At 39.1% G+C, this 17,853-nt stretch overlaps 1 protein-coding gene across 1 annotated transcript; it reads left to right on the top strand.

The window, feature by feature from the left end:
• On the top strand, nucleotides 2,484-3,825 carry LOC109231700. The gene is made up of 2 exons (XM_019397341.1): nucleotides 2,484-3,527; nucleotides 3,808-3,825. Exons 1-2 carry the CDS (start codon nucleotides 2,484-2,486, stop codon nucleotides 3,823-3,825), a joined length of 1,062 nt encoding a protein of 353 aa, XP_019252886.1.

Raw genomic sequence — 17,853 nt, 5'->3', positions numbered from 1 at the left:
TCTGCTACCTTCATCCTCTGGATATGGGAGTTCTTAACCGGCCAACACTCTGCTCCATACAACATGGCCGGTCTAACCACAGCTCTATAGAACTTACCTTTGAGTGGCAGTGGCACTTTTCTAGACAAAAATAATTACTGTGACTAAACTACATTTAATTAAAGGTTGAGCATAATTTAATGTGATGAGTAAAAGACTTTTTAGGAATACGTATATAAGGGTAATTTTGGAAAAATAAATTGAATTTTTTTTTGATTATATAAATCGACACTTATTTTGGAATAAAATAAAAGGACAAATTGGTCATTTATTGTGGAACGGAGAGAGTAACAGTTAAAAGCACGATGATACGATCCCTTTTTTCCAACAAAGACATGATTTCTATCCATTCGCCAATAGAAAAGGAAAGCAACCTTACCTTACACAGCCTTACGAAAACACTTTCAATATACCATCTATGGATTTCGGTTCATTCATCTTCCTGTTACTTGATTTCTTCAACATAATAATTAAGAATCATAGACATTATTGCAAGTTGAAATTCCTCCAATTTGGGATATACTCGCGCACTCATAATTGAAATGGTAATTTATTAAACAAAATTTGTAATTCAGTTTATACTGCTTCATTGGTTGTCCATAATGAATGACAGTAAAAGAAGCTATAGATTGCTTAAATGGGTGGAGGTCACATCATCCTGCGCTCGACAAATACACTATTTCAGCCTTCGAACCAAAAATAATTAAATTGAAGACAAAGATTAAGATGATACATAGAATTATATTCACAAATATTACCGCATGGTTGGGGTCGGCATCGGAGGTGGGGGTGAGGGTGGTCAAATTTCACATATTACTAAAACAGTTTTATCCAGTGGCGGATCTACATGTTATTTTTGGGTGCTCAAGCACCTATTATCTTTGATAAGATTTAGTAAATTTGTATAGGTAATTATAAAAATATTTAGATAAATATTGAGTGAGCACCTATAACTAAACTCTTTTTCCTCTTCTTTCAGAATTTTTATCAGTGAGCACCCACGACTTTAAAATCATGGATCCGCCACTGATTTTTATCACGATAAGTTGAACGGGCTAAACAATTTTGGATTGAAATGGCCAATACTTAGTCTATCATATGTATATACATATATATGTTGATTATAAAAATATATCAAGATACAAGAAAAACTAACAAATAATAATTGTAAAATCATGGATAGACCATTTGCTTTTACTCCTGGCCTTGCATTAAACTTTTGTACCTTAAAAACACAGATAGTGGAAAAAATTCATTGTACTTGGTATCTTAAGACTAGGGCAGCAACAAAGGAAGAGCAGCTCATAATTCCAATTTTGATAAATTCTTACGTATGTCTCCACTAACTGTTGGTATTCAACGTAACAATTTAATATGTTGGCAGCATGTGAAAGCACAATCCACTTACCATTTTAAAATACACATATAGTTTATAATTTTAAAAAATTACTTTTACATCCACAAGACAGTAAAGATTATAATGATATTTAGCAATTACTGGCTTAAAATTCCATCTGTTTTTTTTTTTCTTTTCCATGCCATGTTTTTTTTTTTAACCTTAAAAATAGTTTTTGACCAGGAATAATGTATCTCGATTAGAATCTCAAATTGCGTCTATTATTCCTCATTTGTGAGATTCAATAGGACTTAGGAGTTACTCCCCTTGGCTTCCTACCCGCCGATGTTCATGCAATAGGTCCTAAATCATGTACTAATAATATCTAAATCATGTACTAGCATCCCTTAAAATTATATTATGTTGACCACTTTAATATGACAATCTCCTAGGTCATCGTGCCCTAAACATAAAATTGACTTTGTATCAGGTCAAACTTTCATTTCTATTCACCTTCCTTTTCGCTCTCTCTAGGAGTCCTATCTCGAAGACTTTGACCATAAATATGGGTGGTTGAACTTAGTAGTGAAAATTGAAAATTCATTGGGTTAATGAAATTACGGAAAATGTATTTAACATATTGCAATAGCTAATATGCTTTATTTTTTAACTTACCAATTCAATTATACGTAAATAGCTTTATGATAGTTAACCTTTTAATCTAGAGTTCTTTGATCTTTTACCTAGGTAAAATATAAATTACAGTGAAGGGTTGCAAGTTACAACCATTTTTAATAGAAGAACAATCTCTGTCAATGTTCTCATATACCTATGTGAAAACTTTGTCAATTCTCAAGGTAAAGTGATAAGATTTCTACCCTTTATTAACTTGTAGTGTTCGTCCAACCCACATGCAAACTCAACCAACCTTATTTACAAGTTTCATCTCTCCCCTCTTTATTACTCATCTTTTCATTTCTTTATTGCATGTAGGGTCTTCTCCCCCTCATCTCTCTTTCTTTTTCTTTCCTCGTAAGAACAGAAAGAAAAGCTCAAAAGCATATAAAGAAAGAGTATTTTTTTTTGTTCTCTCTCTGGAAAGTAAAGAATGGAAGAGTGTGAAGTTCAGAAGCTGCCTGAAAGGCTTACACCATGCAACAGTGGAAGAAGGAGAAGCTGTGACTGTGACTCTAAACATTCACCCGAATTTGAGTTTTGGATGGTCCGAAACCCGTCTTTTCCTCAGCCCAACCAACTCTCTGCCGACGAGCTCTTCTCCGATGGCGTCCTTCTTCCTTTAGACCTTCTCCAGTGCCATTCTGCGGAGGACCCACTTGAAGCAAATGGGCCAAATACTTCTTCTTCACACCATAAAACTGAGCCTGAACCATCCGGGTCTGGTCGACCCGAACCCGAAACAGAACTCTCTGCGTCGATAGTCAACACGTCGTCGGGCGGCGGTTCTTTTACGTCATCAAAGCGTTGGAAGGACATTTTCAAGAAAACCGAGAAGAAAGAGAGTAATGATGTGACGAAGGAGAAGAGGAAAGAGAAGAAAGTTGTAAGTGGAAGCAATGGGGTGAGTACTGGTGCTGAGCTTAATATTAATATTTGGCCCTTTTCGAGGAGTAGATCCGCTGGAAACGGCGGAAGCAGACCTCGGTTTACGGGTGGATCCGGTTTGGCAAACCGAAAGGTGAGTAGTGCTCCGTGTTCCCGGAGTAACTCAGCCGGTGAATCCAAGTCAAGAAAGTGGCCCAGTAGTCCTAGCCGTGGTGGGGTTCATTTGGGCCGCAGCAGCCCAGTTTGGCAGGTACGCCGGAATCTCGGTCCAGGATCCGGTAGCCGGAGCTCCGATAACCTCGTGAAAACTGCTGAAAAAGCACTCAGAAAAGAAGCCCCCCTAAATGAAAGCAGTACCAACAAAAAGTCAGTTAAAAAAGACGGCGTTGAAGGTCGCCGGAAAATGTCGTCGGTGGCGGGCGGTGGTGGTGGGCCTAAAGCTAGAGTCTTGAACTTGAATGTTCCTATGTGCATTGGTTACAGGAATCAGTTAGGTTGCAGAAGTGATGAAAACAGTGCCATTAGTGTCGCCGCCGCTGCCGCCGTGGACGGTGGTGATCAGAGTGGTGTCGTGGTGAGCAGTGAAGGGGTACGTGGCAGCAGTAATTTATTTAATATCAAAAGTCTATTTACGAAGAAAGTCTATTAAATTAATACTGGTAAATCCAAATTAGTAATACACACTTTTTTGAATATGTTGGTGTATCTATCGTTATCCTTCTCTATATTCTCATATGTAACTTTTTGGTATATGTAAAGTCCTAACTTTTGACGTTTGCAACTCTGCATTTGTGTAATATATAGGGCTCAGTTTCCTCAACTTACTAGCTACTTCTGTTCAGTAGTCATACTCTCTTGGCTATTTTCAGGCGGAGTCGGGATTTTGAAGTTAATGGGTTCATGATCATATTCCTTCTAAGTTATTGGGTAAATTTTTAAAAATAAATACATAATTTGGATCAAAATTATTCCAAATCCGCCCCCGGTCAGGTTGAATTCATTGTATAATTTATCCTACTTTAGTTTTTGCTCTTGCCTTCTTACCTTATTCTAATAAACTCCGCTTTCAGCTGACTTTTAACTGTTTTAGTTATTAAGCTAGTGATTAGAGGTTCATATATTTTCCTTAGCGACGACGTTGCAGAGAAGGAATTCTTCATCTTCATCAGATGATTACTAGTTTGGTTATTTTGTGTGAATTCTTTTTCTTTTTTTTTTTGGATGTAAAGGTAGTGTGCAAACTTGCATATACCTAATACTGCGATTTTTTATCAACACAAATATTGAATAATTCTGTCAAATATGTAATTATCTAGTATAATATTTTTGTCTCTTTTAGAAGTTGAACCTTAGTTTCTAAATATTTTATTTAGCTTCATTGACTGCTAGACCATACTTATTCATCGTGATACATAGGACTCATTTGGATATAAATTCCCAAATATTTTTGACAAAGTTGATTCGGGTGAAGTTTGATTTGAAATTGAAAATGTGTTTGAACATTAATTCTGGGACAAGTTTTGACATGTTAGAAAAACATTCTTTTTCTTCTCTTTTTTCCAACTAAAAAAACTCAAATGGTCATGGTTTGGCCCAAAAAGAGGTCTTAAGCTATATTTGGGATCTGAAGTTTTGATTTTCAAAATCTCCCAAAAACTAAGGATCCGTTTGGCTATAAATTTTGGCTACATTTTGGCAAAATTTCAAATCCCAAAACCAGTTCAATAGCTGGTTTTGGGCCAAAATATTACTATTATATTTTTTAAAAACTGGCCCCAAACTTTCATATTTTATAAAAGAGCTCACCATTTATTATTTTGTAACAATGTTGCTTCGTCTTCTCGGCCATTGATAGTGTATCATGTAGTTCATTATAAAAATGATAATTTTGTACCAAATTTATTTATGTTCAGGACTATGGTTTGCCACAATATAATGAATGTTATTGATAAATGGTATTGTTGGGTATTTGTGGCAGTTTTTAGAACTTGTGGGTATAAGTCATGTTTCATGTTTTTCCAAAATAAATTTGGAAAATATGATATGAAAACTGATGTCCAAACACACTTTCATCTTCAAACCAAACTTCACCCAAATCAGATTTTTCAAAACAATTTGGGAATCTATGGCCAAACGCTAGCTAAATTAATTCTATGAACAAACATATATTCGAAAGAAAAAAAAGACTTCCATAACTTATGGCCAAATGCCTGCCTAAAGAAAATAGCAATATTTGATACTTGTACTTTGTTACACACTTGTATTGGATATGGAACGGGAGAAATTCAAAAATAGTTAGTTTTACAAGTGATCGTTCAAAAATAGCCCAGTTCAAAAAGTAATCGAAATTTAGCCACTTTTCATGTAAAGATAAATCTGAGCAAAATCACTGTTCGAAATCCGGAAAATACGCCAGTATATTATGCTGGAGTTCCAGCATAAGTATACTTGAAATCCAGCATATTATACTGGAGTTCCAGGATAGGTATGCTGGAACTCCAGCATAATATGGTGGAGTTCCAGCATAAGTACACTAGAACTCCAGCATAGTATACTGGAGTTCCAGCAAGTATACCGGTCCAGTATAATATGCTGGAAGTTCATACACAAGTGCTCGAATCTCCTGTATATTATGCTGGAACTTTCCGTATGTTGGAGATCCAGCATAATATGCTGGAAGTTCATACACAGGTGCACCGAACTCCAGTATATTATGCTGAAACGGTCTCTGTTGCAGCAAAATAATGGCTATTTTTAAACGTTGGCTATATTTGAATGACCAATCCGAAAACTGGCTAGACCGTGCTATTTTTACACAGGGGCGGCCGAACGAGTTTTGTGGCCTAAAGCCAAACTTTACGAGGGGCCTCAACTATTTTACGAGGGGCCTCAACTTTTTTTTTTTATAAAGAAGAATATTTATTTATTTGATATCTATTTTTCTAGCTAACTTAGATACAAAGTTATTAATATTTTTCTTTTAATCAATAACTCCTAATAAGTCTTTCTTTATTGACAATATAGCTAATCCATTTAACTTTTCTCGAGACATTGTTGATCTTGGGTAAGATGTTATCAATTTTGATTTTGAAAACTTCTTTCTGATGAAGCGCCGGTAACAAGAGTTATTAACATTATTCCATAAGCAATATAGGTATTGAAAAAAGAATCAAATCTTTTTATATGATCGAGTGTATCAATTAAACTGTTATCTTCTAATAGTTCTATTTTTCTTAACACTTTTAATTCCGAAAATAAATCTAAATCATCTATATCGAATTGATTATTATGCTTTAAGGAACATTCAAGATTATGACAATTTTTTTTAAATTTTCATCATCTAGTGATCTTAATTTTTACTGCTACAGAGGAAGCCGAAAATATTTTCATATGTTTCGAATTGTTCAAATTTATTTTGAAGTGAAAAAAATAGCCTTGTCTACTATGTATAAAGTAATCAACTCCAAAGTACTCTTCGAAAGAGTTTGAGATTTTATAATCAACATTCTCATCAAATTGTCACTTCCTGTATATCACACGCTTCTTACGAAATTCGGGTTCGATATTTATTTCAAGTGTAATTTTCTTGGCAAAAATCATAGCAGTTGCAAATCCTCTCTATACTTGTTAAAGAAAGAAATTAAACTTTTTCACTTCATATAACCTTTTTTTAAACTTATACATAACCTATTAAGTATAACAAAAAATGGGGCCCCCGCAAATATGGGGCCTAAAGCCGTTGCTTTACTTGCTTTATGGAAGGGCCGCCCCTGTTTTTACATATGGAACTTACCGAGCATATGGCCCCTTACCATAGGGACCAATTCTAAATTCTGGAAGTTTCCGGTGTATTTAAAGGCTGAAAATCAGACAACGTGATAAGGTTTTGAACGTATTGGATAACAGCCATAAATTAAGGCTAGGAGAAGGACAGCGTCAGCGGGCGTTACGAAATGCTTTTCACTTGCCAGTTAAGGGGCTAAGGCATGGTCCATGGGGCGTTGGACATTACTTTCACTCTCCTGTTTCGTTATTACAGCCATGAGCCATAGCCTGGGGCAAATATATACCTTTACAGGTGCTTTTGTTCGTATATTGCCATAACTAATCTTAACTGCATTATACTTTAGTAGATGGATTGATATCGCATTACATTCCATCCAGCAACATGTTCTTCTACGTAGACTCAGAGGAAGCTTTGTCCCAATAATAGCCACGAATTCGTGGAAGTTTTTAAGGTTTAAACAAAATTTTAATTTGGGATTCAGTACTAGGCTCGGGTCTCTGTTTTCTGTTCGGCAGTGTCTAGAGAAGTTCACTATCAGCACATAGTGATTGAATGTTATCTGTTCTGACTTAAGAGAATAGTCTTTGAAATATATATTTTACTCTATATATGTTGGTAATCAGTGAAGCAGAGAAACATTAGTTTAATAAACAAACCAGAAAAAATAATTCCGAGCCCACAAGCTGTTTGTGTGTCCTTAAGGAATTTAATCCCCTCACTGTTGCCCAAGGTTTTGGATTAATTCCTCCCAGGATAGAACGGAATAACTATTTTGTAATACTAGCAATTGAAATAACAGAATTTCAGCGAACTCAACAGACGGAGCAAATCACACTTGAACTTATGTTTATTTGAAAATAATGCAACAATATAAAAAAGAGGGGAGAAATTTTTAGATTTTCCATGTTTGAAAAATGAGGCCAAGCCTACAAATTTATAGACAAATGAAGGGTGATATGGAGAGGTGCAATCCAAAAGGTGCCTCTTCCATTTCCTATTCATACCCCTTTAATAAAAACGCAACAATCCTCCACATGAATGGGGAATGGACATATGTGAAAAAACATGCATGAAAATACTGTGTGATTCGCAAGTAAGGATTAATCGCATCTGGATAAGTAGGTTTCCCTTTGAACTTTCCGTAGTGAACTTATGTCGTATATACTCGGTCAATCGTTAGATTTGATATCTTTGAACCGTCGAGCTTTGGTGTATATCTAGACAACCATAAGTCACATAATCAATCCTTAACCGTCTTTGGTTATCACGGTTGTGTTCGTTTCAGCCATGAACACCCCCTGGTTTCATGAGTGCTTAGAGAATGGGCCTTTACTTTCATTCCCCTTAAACCGGCTTACACTTCACACTCACATATGTGATTTCTAAACGTGTGATCCTATAGACACACTATCTGGTCATATCCTGCTAGACTTAGCAAATCATTAAAAAACTTTAAGCTTTAATGACTCATCAAAAAGCCTTAATGCTTTACCTTGATTTTTGAACATTGTCTTTATCACGAGAATGGGTTGAGTTATTTGACAATGTTGAACCGTCATTCATAACTTTGTTTGATCTCTTTGAACCTAGCTCTTGGGATCTCCTGTCTGCTAGGTAGAGTTACCGCCATGATGACTTGTATTAGGACTTAGCCCCATTCCCTTCGATGATCTTTCAACTGCCTCTCTAGATAAGCCTTTTGTAAGTGGATCCGACACGTTATCTCTTGACTTTACGTGGTCAATCATGATAACACCACTAGAGAGTAGTTGTCTAACGGTATTGTGTCTCCGTCGAGTGTGACGAGATTTTCCGTTATACATAACGCTCTCTGCCCTGCCTATTGCCGCTTGAATATCACAATTTATACATATAGGTGCCAAAGGTTTGGGCCAAAATGGAATTATCTTCCAAGAAATTCCGGAGCCATTCAGCTTCTTCACCAGCCTTGTCTAAGGTTATAAACTCAGCCTCCACTGTAGAGCGGTCAATGCACATTTGTTTGGACGATTTTCAAGACATCGCTCCTCCACCGACGGTTTAGAATCGATTGAACCGGTGATCAAATTTACATCACTATACCCCTATATTATCGTGGGATACTTATTGTAGTGCAAAGCATCATTTGGAGTATATTTCAAATACTTCAAAACTCGTTTCATAGTCATGAAAGTTCAATGCAAACTTTCTTATGTCGTAGACTAATACGTCTCGACTTTCGATTGCATATCAGATTATTGGCTATACTTAATATAGTAATAGTATATTATAACAACGGCTAAAAAGATTGGCATCGGTTGTGGCCACAACCTTTTAATATATAACACATTTCGCAATCATTCCGCAATTTTCAAGCAATTGTATGCTATTTATACGTCTATATGATATGCAAATTATAGCACCTTCATTCATGAAACAAATCCAACTTGCAATAGATTTTGATCATGTTCATCGGTTGGTTCACCGTATTATGGACCAACGTATTAATACATTCGTTTATGAACGGTCATGTCCATACAAAAACGTGCACACGTATCTTTCTATTAAAAATCACAACCTTCGAAGTGACATCATTTCATAAAAGAACTAAACAATATAATTTTTCAAGAAAGAAAATAATCTTTCAAGAAAGGCACGTGACCAACTTCCGAATTAGTAGTTTCATTAACTAGTCTTCACTAAGACTGAACAATTGATGAATTCACCGACTACCATATCAATATCCACTAAAGATTTGTGGGGTCCAAAAAATATATCATCTAATTCTTCTAAATAATATAGATATCAAGTCTAACATTAGCTTTTGTCATGCTTAAGCTAAAAGCCCCCACATTTTAAATATTTCATCAACATATCATCCACATATAATCAAATAATGACTATATGATTTGGAGTATTCTTAACGTAAACACATTTGTTTACACTCATTAATTTTCAAACCATTTGACAAAATATTATTTGGTCAAATCTCGCATGCCATTGTTTTGGTACTTGTTTTAGTCCGTAAAGTGACTTAACAAGTCGACACACCTTCTTTTCTTTTCCGGGAACTACAAACCCTTCAGGTTGTTCAATATAGATTTCTTCCTCTAAATCTCCATTTAAGAAGGTTGTCTTTACATCCATCTGATGGATTTGAAGGCCATACACGGCGGTTAACGCTATTAACACCCGGATTGATGTAATCCTTGTTACCGGCGAGAATGTGTCAAAGTAATCAAGACATTCTCGTTGTCTAAACCCTTTAACAACTAATCTTGCCTTATATCTGTCAATAGTACCATCAGATTTTATTTTTCTCTTGAAAATCCATTTAGAACCCAAAGGTTTATTTCCCGGAGGAAGATAAACCAATTCTCAAGTATGATTACTTAATATGGATTCTATCTCACTATTGACTGCCTCTTTCCAGTATTGTGCTTCCGAAGAAGACATTGCTTCTTTGAACGTTTGAGGCTCATTTTCCAATAAGAATGCCAGAAAACCTGGTCCACAGGAAGTAGCTGTCCTCTGACATTTACTACATCTTGGATTTTCCTCATCAGACGTACTTTCCTTTGCTTCTTCCCAAGGTCGCTTAGATTTTTCATTAGACGACTCAAATTCCATTTTATACAGACAAATATTCTCAAAAAATTCAGCATTATCCGATTCAATTACCGTATTAATATGAATGTTGGGATTTTCTGATTTACGAAACAGAAAACGATATGCCTTATTATTTGTTGCATAACCTACGAAAATAGAATCAACAATTTTCGATTTGATTTATGATTTTTACCTAAATACTCCACACACTTGGAAATATTTCAAGTTGGGTTTTCTTCCTTTCCATTTTTCATATGGAATGGATTGTGTCTTGCTATGCGAAACGTAAATGGGTATTCGGTTAGTTGTAACCATAGCTTCCCCCCAAAAGTTTTGGGTAAATGATCACGCCCAACTATGCCCTCTAAAAAGGACTCTGCGGACGTTGCAAATATAACCCGAGTATTACGCCCAGGGTCGAATCCACAGAGAGTTAACCTATCAATCACTATCTTTAGACCCACTAAACTCTTCAGAACCAGTTTCCCAGATGTTTGAATTACAGTTGAAGGTCGCTTTACTAACTACGATTGCAAGTAAATTAAACAGCTGTAAATTAAAATGCTTATGATGAGAAGAAGTTAAGGCAATGATTTCCCCTATTGAAGGAATCCTTTCTATTTATGCTCATACAAATTTACCAACACATCTCTATCAATCATGAACACTCATCTTACCGTAAATCTCTCCCGAGTAATCACAGTAATATACTAATTGCACTCTCCCAAGATACACTAGCTTACTTTATTTCGCACAATTCACTTTAGATTACACCCAAGGCTTCGTTATCCCTAATCCCGCCTTTAAACCCGCGATTATAGATTCCTCTTATACTTTGGGAGTGGTGTTGTTCAACAAGAACCTAAATATGCACTCTTTTCCAAGTTATGCACACTAAATAGGCACAGCTAATTGAGGATCCTGTCAATTAACTACAACAAGCACAAAGTTGAACAAATAGAGATTGAAACTAGCAATTTATATTCACATAAACAATATGTTCATCCCCCAATAGGTTCCATCAAGGCCTTAGACAAAGGATTTAGCTACTCATGGCTATGGGAAAACAAACTAAGATAGAATTCATCATAACTAGCAATAAAAATCAAAGAAAAGAAGAACTATGTTTTTGGGTATTCTCTCACAATAGTTTTTCTTGCCAAGATACTCTAAAATTCAATACATGCCTCTCTTGGGCGAAGTCTCGTATTTAAACTAGGGTTTAGGTCTAAAAATCCCGTGTTTTACACTTTAGTCCCTGAAGTTTTCTGCTTCCGCCGCGGTTCTCTTCTCTGAATCTCAATTTATCTGCAGCTCTCTTCCACCGCGGTTCTACCGCGGTCAACACAGCTCTCTGAATCTTCAGGCCTGTTTTGTGTGGTTTACTTGGGGAATTTTACAGTTGGCCTCTTTTTCTTCATTTTTGACTCCAAAAGTACTCCCTAGCCTTCCTTGGTCATATATCACCTGCAAATCATGAAAAGCACTAATAAGAGCATTTTGTTATCACTTTTATCATCAAAACTATACAAGAAGGTGGTTATTTAAGGCGTGATTATAGTTAAATTCACCTATTATCAATACCCCACACTTAAACCTTTGCTCGTCCTCGAGCAAGCTAAACCACACTTCTAGGCCTAACCGTTTGATACATTACCCCAATTTATGTCACAGTCGCCATTACGAAGGACCAACCTGAGCAATGCAACAATCATACCTCAGATGCAGACTCTCATGCCATGACACACTCGTGCTCACTCTAGTTATTCTAACAGAAGTGAAGATTTACCTTTTCCTCCTGAGTCACATGCCCTCACATCACAAGTCTAAGAGAAGTTCCCCACACATAAAATTCAAACAATAATGAACCAAGGATAGAAAGAATTCACTCACTCTCAGCAAAGAGCATTCACATGCCACACAGACACACCATAAGCTTGCCCCTAGTGTAATACTCTACTAATCGAGCTGTTCAGTCAAAGATCAAGAGGTCTTCATTTGGTTGTAATGTAGGCTAAGGGACGGGTAGGATATATTTGGATATAGTGACTAACCTCCCTAAGCACTTTTAATACACACTTCCTTTTATTTCAATTTCCATGCTCAACCCAATCGTTCTTCCACATTTTTGTTTCACGTGTGACCCCCACTTTTCTTTAGGTGCAACTGGCTTTTTTTTTTAATTTTGTTTTCTTGTCTCATTTTTTCTTTTCTTTTTTTAGAATGCCTGTGCACCAATCAAACAATTCATTCTTGATTCCCCTTTTTTCACTAACTCCCTACTACCCCACACTTTGACTTTTGTATGTTCTTTAGTGATTCAAGCGCTTCTAGGAGGTATAGGTTCAAACAATCAAGCTATTCAAACACAGAGATTTAGGTCATTATAGGGTTATCAAAGAACAGGCTTCAGGCTCAAAGGGGTTAACTATGACGATATATACAAGTGGATTCACAATTATATAGGGTTGCACAAAGAAATGCCTCAATCATCTCTAAAACCAAACAACTTCTATTTCGCTTTGCAAACACACAGGGCAAGTTCTAGGTATCGCATGCAGGCACAGAATGCAAGTAATATCTCCCACACACTTAGCATGCAACTCATTCCGAATCAGTTCATCAACACACTCATACGAGCATTCAAGCAAGACAAGATGTGCAACATTAAGGCATAGATTTACGAGTCCACAAGCGAGACTAGACGTCACACTCTCAAGTTCGTTTTAGTTATTTGCAGGTGTGCACATCAGGGGTTGTACTCTAGCCTTCACCCATCTTAGTCCTAAAACTACAAAAGGAAAATCTACCTAACCCGGTTCAAGAAAAGCCCTTGGAAAAGAATCGCGGTCAAAAGAAAAACCAAGGGGGAAGTACTACACTACCTAGAAGAGAAAAATATCAAAAAAATTCTACCTGGACTACTTCCCTCAAGATTACTGTCCAAGTGGTTCGTCCTCAGGAAGAGTCCTCTAACTTGTTTTCAGTTTAAATTAATTCCGACTTTGACCCTCAAGAGACCCGTCGACAAGTGTCTGTCGTTGGGACAAGTCAGCTACTCCTAATATAAGCACACTCAAATATATACAACACATCAATCTAATGCTACAGCACAAACAACTTCTATATACATTACAACACACAATCAGAGCAAGTCTCCCACCCCACACTTAAAATCATGGCATGTCCCCATGTCATATCAAGAAAGTAAAGAGCAGAAGGGTCAGAAGACTTCCCTGAGACTCAATCAGAGTCGGAGACGGTGCTGGGGTCTACATTGCAAGCTCTCCCCAATGCACGTAACCAGGCCATAAACCGGCTCTCAGATCTGGACTGCCTCTGCGACATGGCATCCATCCGCGTGTGTAGGCCATCCACCGAGGTGCGGAGATCCGCGACCTCTTCTTCCACGGAACACAGCATAGGCCGGGTGGACTGTGATCGTGATAGGCCTGCCCCAGTATGGGGGCGCCGAGAGGGTCCGGCACTGTCGGTAGACCTCCTGGACGGTGCAAGAGGAACCGGATCATCATCCTCATCATCTATCTCAATTGTTGTACGTGTACCCCGGCCCACTCTGATGCCTGAGGCTCTGAATGCTGCTTTGGGGGGCATGTCTCCATCGGCAGGATTGGTGGGGGCATTTCTCAGCAGGCACAGTGTAGTCACCAAAGAAGGGAAGTAGAATCCCTTTGACAGCAGCGGCCCCCGTAGGACCATTTCATCACTAATTACCCTTGCCGCATCAAAATCCTTCTTCGTCACGAAGCACCATGTCAACAGTGCACGCTGGAAGTTCACGTCGGTAGTGTTGCTTGAGGGTAGGAACCGGTTGCAGATGACAGTTAACCAACACTTAGCCAAGTGGGTGAATGAGTTGGAGTTCAGGGTGATTTGGTCACGTATCCAGGTTGGTCGCCCCTCTGCGCAGAGTATATCAGTCATGACCTCCCATGTGACCCCTGGCCTATCGTGGTAGTAGTCGATGTCACTAGTGAACTGAGGCAGCCGCAACACCTGGCGAATCATGGGAATTGTGGCGCTGACCACCTTGCCTCGCACAATCACCTCCCTACTTAAGTTCAATGGGCAGTTGGCATAAAACTCCCTAACAAGCATCTTGTTGACCGGGGCAGGGTTATCAAATAAGAATTCCATTTCCCTCCTCCGAATTTCTTCATACATCTCTGCCTTTTCGACGCGGAGGGCTGCCCGGTCAAGCGAGATCTCATGGATGAAGTTCTTCGTAGCCTTTGGCATGAAAGTCGTCCTCCGCTAGTTCTGATTGGAACCTGGATTCATCATATGTAGGCTGTTGGGATGCGGCTGCCGATCTCCTTTGCCTTTTAGGAGCCATAGTACCTGCAAAGAATTCAGAAGAACCATAAAATATATCCTTCCTGTGCCAGTTGGATGGGTACTCAGACTTCACCACCCAATGGCACTACACACTTGCCCCCCATTTATTTCATTCATACAAAGTGCCCATTTCCCACTACTAAGGTGTTCAAGGAGAACCACCTCCACAAAGGCCCCACAATTTGCTTGCAATTTCCGGCATACATCACCCCACACTTACTCCCTCAAATGATTCACGGTAAATACAACACCACCATACACCAATTACAACACCGCCATCCACCAAATACAACACGGGCACAACCTAGGTTAGGCATAAAATGCCTCAAAATTGTACAAAAAATCCAAAATTTTCGGCCAAAAATGGCCTATCACCAAACTACACCCCAAAAATATATTCTAGGCCTCCAAGTCATCCAAACAACCCCCACAATTAATGTATCATGGAGACCCAACCAAATTAGCACTAAACAACCCCACAAGCATCAAATACAACAATAGAATACATAAAAGAAAGCAAAAATTAAAACTTGAACACTAATCCTAACTAGGGTTTACTAAAACTAACACAAAACTAAATTACACTAGTTAAGAAGAAGAAATAGAGGGGGGAAGAGAAACTTACTTGATGGAAGAGGGGAAAGGTGGAGGTGGAGGTTTGGAGAAGATGATAATGGAGTTTGGGTGAGAGAGAATGGAGAGTTTTCTTTTTGTTAGAGAGAGAAAGAGAGAAGAAGAAGAGAAGAGGAGTTTTGTTGTTTTTGTTGGTGGTGTTGCTGAAGAAGGAAGGGGTATGGGTGGGGAGGTTTATATTAATTAGAAAGAAGGGGGGAGGGGAAATAAAAAAAAGTTAAAAAAAATTATCATACCTGGGCCCGTCTGGGTCTGCCGCGGTTCTGCCGCGGTCGCGGTAGAACCGCGAGGGGTGGGGTTCAGAGAGGTCAATCCACCGCGGTTTGACCGCGGTCGCGGTGCAAGCGCGGTGGACTGACTACAGAGAGGTGCTTTGACCGCGGATTGACCGCGTTCGCGGTGGAACTGCGGTCTGGGCACTTCTTTGCATCGGACGACTTTTTTTTTTAACAAAAAGATTACACTTACAACAATTTCATGGGTTGCCTCCCACGCAGCGCCTGATTTAACGTCGCAGCACGACTCCGATGAGCGCAATTAAGGCTCGCTCGACCTCTGTGGTTCATTCAAGTGCAGCTCAGACATTTCCTTAGGTTCGCTCATACCCACATATAATTTTAATCGCTGACCATTGACTCTAAATGTACGAGAGTCATTCTCAGTGGAAACTTCCATAGCTCCTGACGGGAAAACTTCAACTACTCGAAATGGTCCAGACCATCGTGACTTAAGCTTACCCGAAAACAACCTCAGTCTTGAGTTGTAGAGCAATACCATGTCCCCATGTTTGAAATTTCGATCAACGATGTTCTGATCGTGTAGCCTCTTCATTCTCTCTTTGTATAGCCTTGTGCTCTCAAAAGCAAGATACCGGAACTCCTCGAGCTCATGCAATTCTGTGACTCTTGACGTGCCTGCAGCTTCCATGTCTAAGTTTAGCTGTTTTAGTGCCCACCACGCTTTATGCTCAAGTTCTACAGGTAGGTGACATGCCTTCCCAAACACCAACTTGTATGGTGACATACCAATTGGTGTCTTGAAAGCTGTTCTGTAAGCCCAGAGTGCATCATCTAGCTTCCTTGCCCAATTAGTTCTTGTGGCGTTCACGGTTTTTGTCAGTACACTCTTGATCTCTCTGTTGGATACCACAACCTGTCCACTAGTATGCGGGTGGTACGGAGTAGCCACCTTGTGGCGCACATCATACTTAGCCAACAACTTTTCAAAAGCACTATTGCAGAAGTGAGTGCCTCCAAAGCGATAATTGCGAGTGGTGTCCCAAAGCGGGTGAATATGTTCTTCTTTAGAGGCCCAACCACCACTTTTGCATCATTGGTGGGCACCGCTGCAGCTTCTACCCACTTGGACACATAGTCTACAACAACAAGAATGTACTTATTGCCATAGGAACTGACGAAGGGACCCATGAAATCTATCCCCCAGACGTCAAACACTTCCACCTCTTGAATTGGGTTCATGGGCTCTCGTGCCGCCGGGAAATGTTCCCTGTGCGTTGACATTCATTACAGCCCTTTACCCATAAGTGAGCATCTTTAAACACCGTTGGCCAAAAAAATCCAGCTTCTAGCACCTTTGCTGCTGTCCTGATTCCCCCAATGTGTCCACCATACTCCGATGCGTGACAAGCCTGCAAAATAGAAGATTGCTCTATCTCGAGGACGCATCTCCGAATCATATTATCAAGGCATATTTTGAACAGATAAGGTTCATCCCAGTAATACTGGCGGCTTTCACGAAAAAATCTTTTACTTTGGACCGATGAAAGGTCATGAGGAACAATACCACTGGCCAGGTAATTAGCAAAGTCCGCATACCATAGCGCTTCCTGATGAGTGGTGGCAAGCAACTGCTCGTCTGGAAATGTTTCTAGAATTTCCTCAATCTCTACTACATTTTCAGCTCCCTCAAGTCGTGATAGATGATCAGCGACTTGATTCTCAGTGCCCTTCCGGTCACGTATTTCAATATTGAATTCTTGCAGTAGCAACACCCAACGAATCAGGCGTGGCTTAGATTCTTTCTTTTCTATTAAGTACCTAAGAGCTGCATGGTCAGTGTATACAATTACCTTGGATCCTATCAGATAGGACCGGAACTTGTCAAAAGCGAACACCACAGCTAGCATCTCCTTTTCCGTCACTGTGTAGTTCAATTGGGCCCCGCTCAGCATTCTACTAGCATAGTAGATCGGGTGCATCAGTTTGTCTTTCCGCTGGCCCAGCACTGCCCCCACTGCGTAGTCACTAGCATCACACATTAATTCGAACGGTTGCTCCCAATTGGGGGCGACAATGATGGGTATTGCTACCAGCCTCTGTTTCAACTCCTCAAACGCTACCTTGCAATCATCAGAAAATACAAACGGGTGATCTTTCTCTAACAACTTACAGAGAGGGTTGGCGATTTCGGAGAAGTCTTTTATGAACCTCCGGTAGAAACCGGCATGTCCAAGAAAACTTCTTATGGCTTTGACCGAAGTTGGTGGAGGCAGCTTTGCTATTACATCAACCTTTGCTCGATCCACCTC

Source organism: Nicotiana attenuata, chromosome 8, assembly GCF_001879085.1.
Source record: "Nicotiana attenuata strain UT chromosome 8, NIATTr2, whole genome shotgun sequence".
Classification (NCBI taxonomy): Eukaryota; Viridiplantae; Streptophyta; class Magnoliopsida; order Solanales; family Solanaceae; genus Nicotiana; species Nicotiana attenuata.
Note: the sequence above shows the minus strand (reverse complement) of the source record. Positions and strands in the feature narration are given on the sequence as shown.